General features: G+C 39.9%; 1 protein-coding gene across 3 annotated transcripts in view; it reads right to left on the minus strand.

The window, feature by feature from the left end:
- atp8a2 (ATPase phospholipid transporting 8A2) overlaps positions 1-15,437 on the minus strand; it is a 443,947-nt gene that overhangs the window by 338,387 nt on the left and 90,123 nt on the right. For all 3 annotated transcript variants that reach the window (XM_080197362.1, XM_080197361.1, XM_080197363.1), the window contains exons 5-6: positions 7,833-7,878; positions 4,259-4,299 (exon numbers count right to left, since the gene is read on the minus strand). In XM_080197362.1, the coding sequence (XP_080053488.1) occupies positions 4,259-4,299; positions 7,833-7,878 (87 nt within the window). The remainder of the gene's footprint in view (positions 1-4,258; positions 4,300-7,832; positions 7,879-15,437) is intronic.

Here is a 15,437-nt window from a genome sequence, read left to right on the forward strand (position 1 = left end):
ATAAAATGCCAGGTAAGAGGAATTTTATACCTGGTATATATTCAGTACACTATTAGCTGTTTTTCCTTATTCAACAAGTTATAAATTAACTTTTAGCTTTATTGGCAATTGTTTTTATGGATAGTTTTATTTTATGATGATAGAATCAGCTCTTTATTCTCTAGTTTACTCTACAATGGACAACTATTTATAATGAGAGGGATTTTTTGCCTTGAATGAAAAGACTTCAAGGTGAAGGACATGGTGAATTTAACAAAACAAAACTTGATTCAATGGCCATTTCTCTTACTCTTTCTCCATTTACAAAGTTAAATTATGGAGAAGCAATCATTCAGTCTATAATTCTGTTTCCCCACAGATGTTGCCTGATCTGCTGAGTGGTTTCTGGTATATTCTGTTTCTAACTTAGCTTTCCAGCATCTTCAGCATTTTGCTTCTTCCAATGATAAACTATTACTTCAGATTGCAGGTTTGTTCAAGATAAGTTTACTTCTACGAACCAATACAATTATAGACAAATTATAATTTTAATTATAGATATCCTGAGTTTAGCATTTTTAATGTGTTTCTAAATAATGGTGTACAAAATGAAAACCACTTTCCATTAACAAAATGTGAGCTACATTCCAGACTTGCAGGTTCAGGTTGCCTTGAACCTAAAAATCCTCTTTCAACTTGCTACTCTTACTAATCCTAATAACTTAGTATTCTATCTACTAACCTCCTCTTTGCTGCTTCCTGCCACCTGCTCACTGCTTCCCTCTTGGTCCCACTTGTTGCTTCCTTCTCCCAATCCCCTTGCTCCCTCTTGCTTGTCACTTACCACCTGACAAATTCCTCCTGCTTGCCACTTCCCCCCTCCCCTTTTCCTTCCTCTTCCCCACCCCTCTCCCCTCCTCTGCCCCCTGGCCACTTTCCTCCTCCTCCAACTCACTGCTTCCTTCCCCTTCCCGTTCACCACTTCCCTCTCCTCCCCCTCTCCCATACTCTTCCTCCTGCTCCCTCTCCTTTACAATTCTTACTTCCCTTTTCTGACCCCCTTATTCCTAGCTACTCACTGTCCCCCTGGCTGCCTCACTTGCTCCTTTCCACTTTGCCCCTCTCTATCGACCCTCTTGGTCCTTTGCTGCATTCTTCTTGCTGTCACTCTCCCAAGCTCTTAGAGAGCCGCAGCAAACAAAAGGGTGAATGGGGGTCAACAGAGGGAAACAACAAGTGGGACAGATCAAGAGGATAATGTGAGGGAGTCAGGGGAGGGAAAAGGGAGGCAGGAAACAGCAAAGGAGTCAGGAGAGGGAAGCAGCCAACAGGAGAGTGCAAGAGGGATAAGAGGGATGGTGAACAGGATGGATTCAGAGGGTCTGGAGAAGGAAGCAGCATGTGGAAGGAACAGGAGCAAGAGGGATTGGCAGCTAGTGGCTGGTGGGAATCAGCGAGGGAGAGAAAGGAAACGGCAGGGGAACAGGAGAAGGAAGCAGCGAACAGGAGGCAGGGAAAAGTGATAGGGTTGTGAAAGAGAAGCAGCAAGCAGGAGGGAGTGATGGGGTTGGGTGAAGTGGTGAGTGAAGTGATGGTTTGCCTAAACAGTGTGACATGCGCAGTCACAAAGCAGTTCTTGGCCCATGCATAGGAAAGCAGCACTTTTCAGGCAAGTTCTGTTATTTATAAATCCTGCTGGACTGGAAACGAGCTGTTAGAACCAGGTTTAAATAGAGGATACTGCAAAACCAAGCGACCAAGACTTTGGTGATCTCGATCACTGATTTTCTTTCGGCTGGGAGACATTTTAAGTTACGTGAAATATTCACCTGCTTCACATAAAAATGCCTAGATCAGAACAAAGTAACATTCATGCCTACAAATACTTCACATTTATTTCCATAGCATGCATGGAATCAATGCCCTTGTGACTCTTTTTTTTGTCAAAGTTTTCAAAGCTTTAGGAAGTCAATTGCTGTAATGGAAACAAAACACCTGGGAAACAAGCAGGTATTTCATTATTGTCACCCAGCTGAATGAAAAGGCACGCATATGGAAAAATATGGTTGGTTTTATCCAGGGGCTCCAGTCAGCAGCAACTCCAGAGAGTTATTAAGTTCAGGACAATCTTAGTGCAGATGATAAAAGGCATCTGTCACAATTTTCTTTTCAAATGTTAAAAAATTAAAAGCAACTTTCATATTATGCTTTTAAGTGGAAACTTCATTCCAACAAATGCCCACCCCAACCTTCAACAATGCTCATTTTTCCATACAAAGCTGGAAAAATGGTCCAATTAGCATCTTATGAACTGAAGAACACGATTGCATCATATAAAATACTAAATGCCTATCTGCCAATAATTTCCTTACAAGCTGTACTGCTTATGTTGTTTCCCCAGAATTTAGACCTCTAATACAATTGTTATTCCATGAAAGGAGGGAAGGCACAGTGGAATTTCTAGTCCAAAATGTCTAAGAAACAATCAAGAGACTTGAGCTTTGATAAGTTCTCTCAATTTCTTCAATTACCACAGCTCAAGGAATAAACAAACAAACACAACTAGTGTTTTAAATGGTTGCTAGATGCGAGTTCTAGTGCATCAGCTGCACTTCCATGCATGCTATTCTCTCCTCAGAGAAGGGAAGGACCAGTGTATTTTATAATGAACTCAAATAAAGGATTGACTTGCGTGTAAAAAGTGATTTACAGCTGGAGCTTTTTATTTTCAGTGTTTACTTTTCTTAAAAGTACATTTTTTCCATGGCACAAAAAAAATCTAGATCAGACAAATTCTTTGCATTTTTGGTCGAGCCTTAGCCAAGTTAGCAGTGGAGCCCCAATTCTGAAGGCCTTGAAACTGGCACCCATATTTATACCAAGATGGGTGGGGGTGCAAACAGGGGTGGGAGGTATTTCATGCACCTACAGTTCACAGAGGAAGCAGTACATTTAAAATGCAACTGCCTTCAATCAGAAACAATTTTCATTACCATGATTTTTAAAACACAACTAGTAGTATTTGTGAAATGGAGGAAAAGATAAAAGATCTTAGCCTGCCGCATTTATTTGGAAAGTCAGATTCCCATTTGGAGTTGTTAAAAGTAGACATGAAAGTACATAAAAAGTAGATACAGTCTGTGAAACAGTCAAACTATCACGTTGTTTACATCCCCTGCACTTTAAGAATTGAAGAAAAAAGCTTGCTTGCAGTTGGAAAAAAATTGCTGCTTATGATTTTACAGATGTTTGCTGACATAGGCCTGAATGTTATCATTATAGTATTAGAACAGCTCAAGTCTTTCCAGAACCTGTTATCACAGTGAAGAATTGACAGCTCTAAATTACCTTAAAAGGATCATAAAATGTAACACTATTAATACAAATGACCATTAGGTCCTAATATTTCCAAATTTTAAAGAAGGGTCACCGTGTACTGATAAATTAAGTTCAAACTAAAAACGCTAGCACAACTGTTACAATCAGCTGTTTGGCCAAATTCTGGTGAGGATGCACCAAAAGAAACCAAGTTGAAATATCAAACTAGTGGAAGGAAGTCACGGACTGTTGATTTGCAATGTTCTGCATCATTGAAGCGTCAGTCACTTTTTAAAAATTCCTAATTTTTAAATTTGGTATTATATAATCCCTAAGATTATATATTCTTATATAATTATTATTAAGATTATTATAAGAAGGCGGCCATTTGACCCATTGAATCTGCACCTACCACAACCCTACCCAGGCCTTATCCTCAGAACCACATATTTATCCTGCTAATTTCCTGGACACTAAGGGTCAATTTATCAACCCACACATCTTTGGACTGTGGAAGGAAACCAGAGCACCCAGAGCACACATGGGGAGAACATGAAAACTCCACATAGACAGTGACCCAAGCTGGGAACTGAATCTGGGTTCCTGGCACTGTGAGGCAGCAAAGCTAACCACCGTGCCACCATACCACCCAAGAGCACTGAGAACCCTGGTTCATGTCTAAGTTGGATTGGTTAATGCGCAGATGAAAATATAACACTGTCTGAAGGATAGTCCCACTCTCCTGCAGTGCAGCAATTAGGTTTAACATCTCACAGTGTTAAATACTTCTGGAGATCCTACAAAATGCTATTGAATACTCAGCAGTTATTTGTGATAATCTTTTGATCATCCTGAAAGTTTAATTTGAAATGATCCAAATGTACTCGATTTTATGAAGCTTTTCTAATTGTTGATCTCCGTAACAACTTCAAAATCTAATTTTTACACCTGGATCTCATACCTCTTTCCAAATAATGCTTTTCCACTTGCCATTCCTTAAAACTGAAAAGAAACATAAACATTTTTTACCAATTAGAATAAAAAACTTGGAACTGTGCATTTTATTATTTTTTATGTAACAATGTTAAATAACCACGTATAATTTCTCAACAGTAACCATTACAGCTAGCTACCCCACAACAGAACACCAGGGATAATGCCTCTGCTCCTCTTCGAAACGCCATGGGATCTTTTAACATCCACGTGAGCAGGAAGATGGGGCCTCAGTTAAATGGTTCATGCAACTGATCACACTCTGACAATGCAACACTTCCTCAATACCGCACTGAACAATCAAGTGTATATTTCTCAGCTCAATCAGAGGCAACGGTGCTTCCAACTGAGCCACGGCTGAACCAAAAGTGAAACTCTGTTTGTATTAAATTGAATTATGGCATTTCCAGAAGGACTTCACAATAGTTGTACAATTTCTTTCACTGTGAAAGCTACAAACCAGTAATGTATATTGTGAGATATTATTTTACCTGGCCTAATTAAGTCAGAGAGAAGGACAGCAGGGAGCTATTTCTTAATCGAATTGCTTGTCTATGCATAATTAATGTTTCCTACCTTTCTTTAAGTTATTGATATCTTTCTTGAGACATGTGCAAATTATAAATCAATTTGATTTTACGGTTCTTAACATAAATGCAACACAATTCTTACCCTGTCTGGCATTTTTGGGCCTCATGCATACTTGAAATGATAAACCTTTCTTCAAATATGACAATAAATCACATTTATTTCAAGTTTAATGTCAATTTATTATATTCTAAATTAGTGCAGCTTCAATACAATTGAGACTGTTTTGTGAAATTTCTACCATCCAGCGCAATAGTTGAAAATGGTTTGTGAAGCTCTAATCACCTTTGACTGCAATCACCTCTTTGTCCTTTGGATCTGTGTTCATCGGAAAACAAAATGAAATGCACAACTCCAGACAGCACAGAGCATTTTAATGGTTGATTAAACTGACAACATCAACTCAAATATAACACAAACCATCTCAATCAACAGCAATGTGCTGGAATTAATCAGACTTGTCTGATGGGTTCATTTCATGTCAACATCAGTTGAGACACATAATAAAACAACCTGATGGAGTATAATCTCCGCAGGAACAAAACATCTTCTTTCCACGCTCTACGCCTCCATGCAGCACATCCTTTCCTTGTGTGCCTTTATAATGAGGCCAGGGGTTTAATGATAAATGGTAGAGAAAAGCTGCATATTTTGCTGAGAGAAGTTGGCAGTAAATTTTCAATCTGAAAAAAACTGGAGTTTCTGCGGGCGTTGATTTGAGCACAAAATGAGGGACTGAAGGGTTGAAGATTATTAGTGAACCAGCTGGGTTAAGACAATATGATAACTTTTGGATCAAGTTTTTGGTACGAGCCAACAAATAATCACATTTGTGAAGGGGGAGTTCTGGCACAGTCAAGTATATTTCCACAAAAGTGGAAAGGTGGAGCAACAGATCCAGAGGTCCAAGGGTGAAGAAAGAGATAGAGATTAAGATGAAGAGGAAGGAAAAAAAAAGTGTTTATAAAAGATGTCAGGTGAATGGTATTACAGAACCAAACTGAATAGAAGGAATGAAGAAATTAAAAAGCAAATACAAGAAGCTAAAAGTGTATGAAAACAGACCAGCAGCAAACATAAAAGGGAAATCCAAAGTCTCCTGTAGGCACATAAATAATAAAAAACGGCAAAAGGGCCAATTAGACACCAAAGAAGGAATTTACTCATGGAAGCAGAGGACATGGCTGAGATATTAAATAAATACTTTTACATCTGTAATTTCCAAGGAAAATGATGAGAGGAGCTAATCAGATAGTTAAGGAGTTTAAGATTGATAAGGAGGAACTACTAAATAGGCTAGATTCATAGAGGTTTACAGCATGGAAACAAGTCCTTTGGTCCAACCTGTCCATGCCGCCCTTTTTTTTAAAACCCCTAAGCTCGTCCCAATTGCCCGCATTTGGTCCATATCCCTCTATACCCATCGTACCCATGCAACTACCTAAATGCTTTTTAAAAGACAAAATTTACTGATTTCACTTTCATAATTATCCTTGAATGCATCTCATCCAGTCCTGGTGTGTTACCAACTTTAAGTACATCTGTTATTTGTCATATATATTAATGATCTAGATGAGAATATAGGCGGTAAGTTTGCAAATGACACCACGATTGGTGACATAGTGGACAGTGAAGAAGGTTATCTCCTACTGCAACAGGATCTTGATTAATTGGGCCAGTGGGCTGACGAATGGCAGATGGAGTTTAATTTAGACAAATGCAAGGTGATGCACTTTGATAGATTGAACCAGGGCAGGACTTACTCGGTCACTACCCGCCTCTACTACTATCTCAGGCAGCTTGTTCCAGACACCCACTAACCTCTGTATGAAAACATTGGCCCTCTGGACACCTTTACATCTCTCCCCTCTCATCTTAAACCTATGCCCTTTAGTTTTAGGCTCTCCTACCTTTGGGATTAGTGGCATTATTATCCAAAAAGGGAAAATGAGTGGGGGAAAGTCACTAGATGCATTGCTCAGCTGGTGAGCCAGTGCAGCCATGACAGGCCAAATGGTCTCCTTGTGTGCTGCATCAATTCTGTTATTCTATGATTCATCTCATCACTGTTCATGGGATATTATTGTACATTAATGACCACTAAAGCCTCCTACATAATAATTGTGCATATACTTGAAAGTAATTACTTGCACATGGAGCATTTGTGACATTGATAGACATAAAAAAGGTACTGGACAAACACAGGCAAATTATTTTCTTTTGTCCACATATATATAGAAAATTCAAGTGGCAACAGGTTTGTGTAGCGCCAAGTGTGCTCAGCTTAACTAGGTCATCTAGGTTAATTCCATATCCTGCACCCAGATAATGACACAGTTTTATTATAAATAATAAATTTACAATGAGCAGAGGTTTTTTTCACCACTCTGGTCACTTTTGTTTTATTCATTTGTTGGACATGGGTGTCTCCAGCTGGCCAGCATTTATTGCCCATCCTTAGATGGTAGCGAGGTATCTTCTTGACAACTGGTATTCATAGAACAACTGCAGCCCCTACTAGACAATTTATTTTTAATTGGAAGCATAATTTTGGCCAGTGAACTACATCCAGAGATGATTTAAATAGATAACAGCAACTTCTATCAGTTACTGAACAAGTATTTTGTTATAATATCTTTATCAAGTTGGGTGCTCAGAAACTGGGGCGGTGTTGGATAAAGAACTGCAGTCTTCACTTTTCATAAAGTATTATTGGATGAATTGCAGAAGTTTCCTCAATTCATCACCACACTGGATGGTTTACAGAAAATACGCCAAGGAACCCTTCTGAATATATGCACCTCTCAAATGTGATAATAATTGGATTGAATTTAGGAATGGTGATTTGAAATATCCCTTGGATTTCTTCCAGTTTGTGCACTTTACTATTACTCGTGGTAATATATGGGGCAGTACCTCTCAAATAGTCTCAGACTCACTTCTTAGGCACTCACCTTTGGTTTTCTTCTTGTTGACATTATTATCAGCTTTATGTCTTTTCTGTTAAAAATAAAACAAAGAATTTAAATATTTTGAAAAAAACAGGCGCCTTGCAATGTTTTGATACCAAGATTTCCTCCCATTTTGTTGGGATACTTCAAATTCATGATTTTTCAAAATGTTACTGTGTCATTAGCACAACTGCAAGCGTGCCCAATATTTTAAAGCTGCAGACAAATGAACTAGCTCTCCACTACTGTCAACAATATTTAGGAATTCTGTCTAAAGGCAATTAAATATATACATAACATGGTAATTGGTACATAAAATCAACACACACTTGAGACTTTATAGAGCAAACTTAATCCATCCATCAGCATTTTAGAACACATTAATTGTCTTTATGTGAAAGTGTGTTGCATTTTAAACTTTGGGCTCCATCTCCCCTTTCTTCAGTCAGTCCTTTAAACACTCTCAGAACAAGAATTAACTCTATTTTACTTGCATAGGTCCTGAATAATTACTATGCAATTCCTGTATTTCTGCTTTCATAATAAACATACATAAAACTTTATTTCTTTAGATTAGTTGAACTTTACTGTCAACACAGCATGTGCCATTGATTACTAGTGCATTTGTAAATACTTCTGAAATGGCAAAGACAAACTTGTGCAACCACATGCACCCAATACACATATCTTTCTTCATCAAGTGCTTGGGTCATCATATATTCTAGACCTTGACTAAATGATGCGGCATAAGCGAAGTCCTTTGATTACAGTGGTAGATCAAAAAACACAGGTGGAGACAAATCTAGGTTTTGGACAAAGCTTTCAATTTGTACGGGGATACACAAATCTTATTACAGATTGTGGGTGTGTTAATGAAATATTATTCCTACAAAATCTGAATTGTGTATGAATTAGATTTTGATGTTGACAAAAATGTGTTCATGAACAGATTAAAGAAGATGCAACATAAGGAATGTAAGTGGTATTTGAGCTCAAACCAACCTACATTAAAAAAACTAAAAATATTAGGGGCACTGCCACTTTTTCTGCCAGCTGGTTGGTTTCACTTTGAAGACATCAATTTTAATCTTACAGTTTCTCTAGATTCTATTATTGGCATGATCTTCCGTCCCACCAACAGCGAATCCCCTTGTGCGTTTCCCAGCGACTGCACACAATGGGAAAACACGTTGACAGCAGCAGGACCAGAGGGGACTGCCTCCATCGCCACGAAACACAAGTTTTCCTCGGGCTTTTCAATCACATATGCTTGTTTTATATGAGTACGCTTTCAGCTTGCAATACTGCCTAACTATTTGACAAGCAATTTAGTAGAAGACCTTCACACCAATTCCCCGGAGCTGATAATGTGCATTAGACATTCTGACATATAAAGGATAACAGATTAAAACCTTATGTTAAAGCTGCAACATAAATCCTCAATTTTACACGCTCGGTTTAATGGCCAAAATTGAGAGACTTGTCTTATCAGATGAACTGCACCACAAAGTTGGCAAAATAACCATGGCTGTCAGCCAATGCACATCAGTAGAGTTGTACAAGGATAGTAACAGAACATGAAAACATTTAGGAACAAGAATAAAAAAATTTGATAGAAGAGCTCTCTCTCCTTATGCAGGATCTTAATCTTATTTCATAATCTCTTTATTACTCCATAATCCCATTGATTGGCTTATGATTTATGATTGGAATTTTCCAACCTCGCCTGCAGCTGAGATTCTTCGGTCCTGCTGCAGTGAATTGAATTTTGACTGACAGCCAAATTGTCCATTTGCGATGGCAGTGGTGGGGCAAATGAGACTGGAGAATCCTGGCCAATTTTTGCCTCAATAGCAATCTCTTGTTAGCTTATTCCACAAATGGCTTAATGTGCTCAACCTTCTCACCTCCCTGATGTTTAATGTGCCCCCTGATATTTGATTCCTTCAGCAAAGAACAAATGCTAGATTGAAAACAAAACTATGCCTTTTTATATTCAGGATTTAATTGAAATAAACGTTAATAAATAATCTATTATCTGACAGAATTATTAAGTTCATTGATAAGATTTTAAGTTTGACAATTTGCATTCAGTTTAAGACAGAGAGAGGGAGAAATTTCTATTTAAGACAGAGATGAGGAGGAATGTCTTCTCAAGAATGTGTGAATTGGTGGCATTATTACTGCAGAACCCTGTAGAGGCTGAGTTATTAAACATGCTCAAGGCTAAGATAGACAGATTTTTAATCAGTAATGGGACTAAGAATTACAGGGAGAAAGTGGGAAAGTGGAGGTGAGCATTATATTAGATCAGTAACAACCTCATCAAATGGTGGAGGAAACCCATTGGGCCAAATGGTCTACTTCTGCTCCTATGACTTATGGCTTAATAGGTACATCCATGGTGAGTGAGTAAGAAACATTAACAACTTGATTAACACCAATATTTCTGGCAAGCTTCTGAACATCATCATTGCCACACCTCCTATTAACAGGCCACATCAGGTATTAAACAGAGAATAAAACTGGTGATAATTACAATAAATCTACTCAGAGTTACTCTGTCAAGATAAACTCAAATCTGTATTCAATTTTCACTGTTGTCCTGTAGAGTGTATGTTTGCTAAACTGATAAATAAGTCAAAGTGCTAATTGGCAAAAAAAAAGACTAAAACAGTCCAATGAGGCATCAGACCTTATATTAAAAGTGTAAATCAATATCTGGGTACACATGCCTTTTAACCATTCCAACGAACAACAATCCTCTAATTCTATCGTAAAATTCCCACAGTGCAGCAGGAGGCCATTCGGCCCATCAAGCCAGTACCAACAATTATACTCAACCCCTATCCCTGCAATCCGACATATTTACTTTGTTAATCCCCCTAACCTACACACTAAGAGGTAATTTAAAAGCACTTATTAAACTAACCCACACATCTTTGAACTATGGGAGGAACTGGAGCATCCGGAGGAAACCCACACAGACATGGGTTTCTTGTGCATTGTTCTTGGCCATTTCTCTTATTGATCAATTGCGCATAATGGGTAGTCTCAACAAAAAAAACACATTAATAAAAGAGACAACAGTATAAATCAAATTAAGAAATATTATTCTGTATAAAAAGTATTTGAATGTTTCGCTTAATAAACTTATTTCCTAATTGATATTGCAACAGAAAAGCACCATGAAGTTGGATACCTGTTGTGTTGAAAGTTTATCCAATTGTATCCTTCTGTCCAACACAGTGATCTGCATTTTCCACTCCCTAAGTCACAGTATTAAAACCAATTGTGGCACCAGCTGACAGAAATTGTTAACTGGCTGAATAAATTTGTTGCACAATTGCAGGAGTTCTGCATTTATTCGACTTATTGTTATAATTTGTTTCAACCTGTAATGGTGTCATTAGAAAGTTAAAGATGATCATGGCAACTTTTGCTGTAAAATCATGCTCTGATATTAAATTGTTCACAGAACAGTATTTAGACTGTTCTGTAGTAGGGTGGGAGCCAAAGCAAAGGTGAATTAACCAAAGAGGAACTAAAACGTAGAGCCAGTAAATCAGAGGAAGAACAGGCAAGGTATGGTTATTGATCAAAGAAGGTCTGGTGGACTAAAGTGCATTTATTTCAATGTGAGAAAAGTAACAGATACGGCAGGTGAACTTAGAGCTTAGAGTACTTGGAAATATGATATTGCTCCCATTACAGAGATTTGGTTAAGGGAAGAACAGGATTGGCAGCTTAATGTTCCAGATAGGATAGAAAGGGATGCAAAAGTGGTGGGGGAATTGCACGACTGGTTAAGGAGAATATCACAACAGTATTGCAGGAGGACACCTTACAGAGCTCATATAGCAAGGCAATATGGGTGGAGGTCAGGAATAGGAAGGGTGTAGTCACAACGTTGACGGTTTACTATAGGCCTCCCAACAGCCAATGGGAGATAGAGGAACAGATATGTAAGCAGATTTTGGCCCGATGTAAAAGTAACAGGGTTGTTGTGGTGGGTGATTTTAAATTCCCCTATATTGGCTAGGATTCACTTGGTGCTAGGGGCATGAACGGGGCAGAGTTTGTAAAGAGCATCCAGGAGAGCTTCTTGAAGCAGTATGTAGATGATCCAACTAGGACCATCTGACTTTTGGATAGTCAGAAGCTTTTTCGCAGGGTGGAATCATCAATGACTATGGGGCATAGGTTTATGGTGCAACGGGCAAATTTTAAAAGAGATGTACAAGGCAGTTTTTTTTTTACAGAGAGTGATGGGTGCCTGGAACTCATTGCCTGGGGAGGTAGTGGAAGCAGATACGGTAGTAACCTTTAAGGGGTGCCTTGACAAGTACATTAATGAGATTGGAATAGAGGGATATGGTTCACAGAAGCATAGGAGGTTTTAGTTAAGTCAGGCAGCATGGTCGGTACAGGCTTGGAGGGCCGAAGGGCCTGTTCCTATGCTGTAATTTTCTTTATTCTTTGAAAGTGGCTGTACTGGACCTGATATTGGGGAATGAGCCCAGCTAGGTGGTCAATGTTTTGGTAGGGGAGCAGTTCGAGAATAATGACCACAATTCAGTAAGCTTTAAAGCACTGATGGATAAAGATAAGTGTAGTCCTCAGGAGAAGGTGCTAAATTGGAGGAAGACTAATTACAATAATATTAGAAAGGAACTGAACAATATAGATTTGGGGCAGATGTTTGAGGGCAAATCAAAATCTGGCATATGGGAGGCTTTCAAATGTAAGTTTATAGGAATTCAGGACTGGTACGTTACTGTAAGGATGAAGGATAAGTTTGGCAAGTTTCAGGAAGCTTGGATAAGGAGAGATATTGTTAGCCCAGTTAAAAAAAGGAAGTATTTGTCAAGGTTAGGAGGCTGGGAACATATGAACAAAGTGTGGAATACAAGGAAAGTAGAAAGAAACTTAAGCAAGGAGTCAGGAGAATAAAAGGGGTCATGAAAAGTCTTTAGCCAGCAGGATTAAGGAAACTCCCAAGGCTTTTTATATATAGGAAAGAGCAAGAGGGTAGCCAGGAAAAGGGTTGCCCTACTCAAGGACAGGGGATGGAATCTATGCATGAAGCCAGAGAAAATGGGTGAGATAGTAAATAAATACTGTGTGTCACTATTCACCAAAGAGAAAAACTTGGTGGATGATAAGTCTGGGGAAGAGTGTGCAAATAGTTTAGATCATGTTGAGATCAAAAAGGAGGTATTGGGGGTCTTAAAAAACGTTAAGGTACACAAGTCCCCAGGGCCTGATGGGATATACCCAGAATACCGTAAGAGGCAAGGGAAGAAATTGCTGGGGCCTTGGCAGAAATCTTTGTACCCTCACTGACTACAGGCAAGGTTCCAGAGGATTGGAGAATAGCCAATCTTTTTGCTTTGTTTCAGAAGGGTAGCAAGGATGATCCAGGTAATTACAGGCTGGTGAATCTTACATCAGTGGTAGGGAAATTATTGGAGAGGATTCTTTGAGACAGGATTTACTCCCATTTGGAAATAAGTGGATGTATTAGTGAAAAGCAACATGGTTTTGTGAAGGAGAGGTCGTGTCTCACTAACTTGATCAAGTTTTTCGAGGAAGTGTTGAAGGTGATTGATGAAGATAGGGCAGTGGAGGTTGTCTACATGCTCTTCAGTAAGGGCTTTGACAAGGTCCCTCATGGCAAACTGGTACAGAAGATAAAGCTGCACGAGATCAGAGGTAAGCTGGCAAGATGGATACAGAACTGGCTCGATCATAGAAGACAGAGGATAGCAATGGAAGGGTGCAATTCTGAATGGAGGACTGTGACTTGTGGTGTTCCTCAGGGATCAGTGCTGAGATCTTTGCTGTTTGTAACAAATAAATATATATATAAATGATTTGGAGGAAAATGTAACTGGTTTGATTAGTACATTTGTGGACGACATAAAGATTGGTGGATTTGCAATTAGCGATGATGACCATCACAGGATACAACACGATACAGATCAGTTGAAGACTTGGGCGGAGGTGGCAGATGGAGTTTAATCTGGACAAAGGTGAGGTCATGCATCTAATGCAGATGGGGAGTATATAGTAAACGGCAGAACCCTGAAGAGTATTGACAGGCAGAGGGATCTAGGTGTACAGGTACACACATCACTGAAACTAGCAACACGAGTGGAGAAGGTAGTCAAGAAGGCAGACAGCATGCTTGCCTTCATCAGCCTGGGCATTAAAGTTTAAAAATTGGCAAGTCATGTAGCTTTAGAACATAGAAAAACTACAGCACAAACACGCCCTTCGGCCCATAAGTTGCGCTGATCATATCCCTACCTCCTAGGCCTACCTATAACCCTCAATCCCATTAAATCCCATGTACTCATCCAGAAGTCTCTTAAAAGACCCCAACGAGTTCGCCTCCACCACCATCGACGGCACCCGATTCCACTTACCCACCACCCTCTGAGTGAAAAACTTACCCCTGACATCTCCTCTGTACCTACTCCCCAGCACCTTAAACCTGTGTCCTCTTGTAGCGAACATTTCAGTCCTGGGAAATAATCTCTGAGAATCCACCTGATCTATATGATCTAGATGATCTGGAGGAGGGAACCGAGTGCAGGGTGTCGAAATTTGCTGATGACACCAAGATTCGGGGAAAGGCAAATTGTGCGGAGGGTGTGGAGAGTCTGCAGAAGGATCTAGATAGGCTGGGCGAACGGGCCAGGAAATGGCAAATGGAATTTAATGTTGGCAAGTGTGAGGTGGTCCACTTTGGTAGGAAGAATGGTAGGAAGGACTATTACTTACGTGGCGAAAAACTGCAGCAGGCGACGGTGCAGAGGGACCTCGGGGTCCTTGTGCATGAGTCGCAAAAACCCAGCTTGCAGGTGCAGCAGGTGGTCAGGAAGGCGAATGGGATGCTGGCCTTCATAGCGAGGGGGATTGAATATAAAAGTAGGGAGGTCTTGCTGCAGCTGTATAGGGCATTGGTGAGGCCGCAGCTGGAGTACTGTGTGCAGTTTTGGGCGCCGCACCTGCGCAAGGATATTTTGGCCCTGGAGGGAGTGCAGAGGAGGTTTACTAGGCTGATACCGGAGTTGAGGGGATTGAGCTATGAGGAGAGGCTGAATAAACTAGGCTTGTACTCGTTAGACTTTAGAAGAATGAGGGGAGATCTCATTGAGACGTATAAGATGATGAATGGGATGGATAGGATAGAGGTGGAGAGACTCTTCCCGCTCAAAAAAGACAGTAGGACTAGGGGGCACAGCCTCAAGATAAAGGGGAGGCGGTTTAGAACGGAGTTGAGGAGGAACTTCTTCACTCAAAGGGTGGTGAATCTCTGGAATTCTCTGCCCGTTGAAGTGGTGGAGGCTGCCTCGCTAAATATTTTTAAGAAGCGGGTTGATGGGTTCTTGATAAGAGAGGGGATTAAGGGTTATGGGGAGAGGGCGGGAAAGTGGAACTGAGCCACAACAGATCAGCCATGATCTTATTGAATGGCGGGGCAGGCTCGAAGGGCTAGATGGCCTACTCCTGCTCCTATTTCTTATGTTCTTATGTTCTTATACCTCTCAACATCTTATAAACCTCTATCAGGTCACCTCTCATTCTTCGTCTCTCCAA

Source organism: Carcharhinus amblyrhynchos, chromosome 10 (assembly GCF_965287045.1).
Source record: "Carcharhinus amblyrhynchos chromosome 10, sCarAmb.v2.hapA, whole genome shotgun sequence".
Classification (NCBI taxonomy): domain Eukaryota; kingdom Metazoa; phylum Chordata; class Chondrichthyes; order Carcharhiniformes; family Carcharhinidae; genus Carcharhinus; species Carcharhinus amblyrhynchos.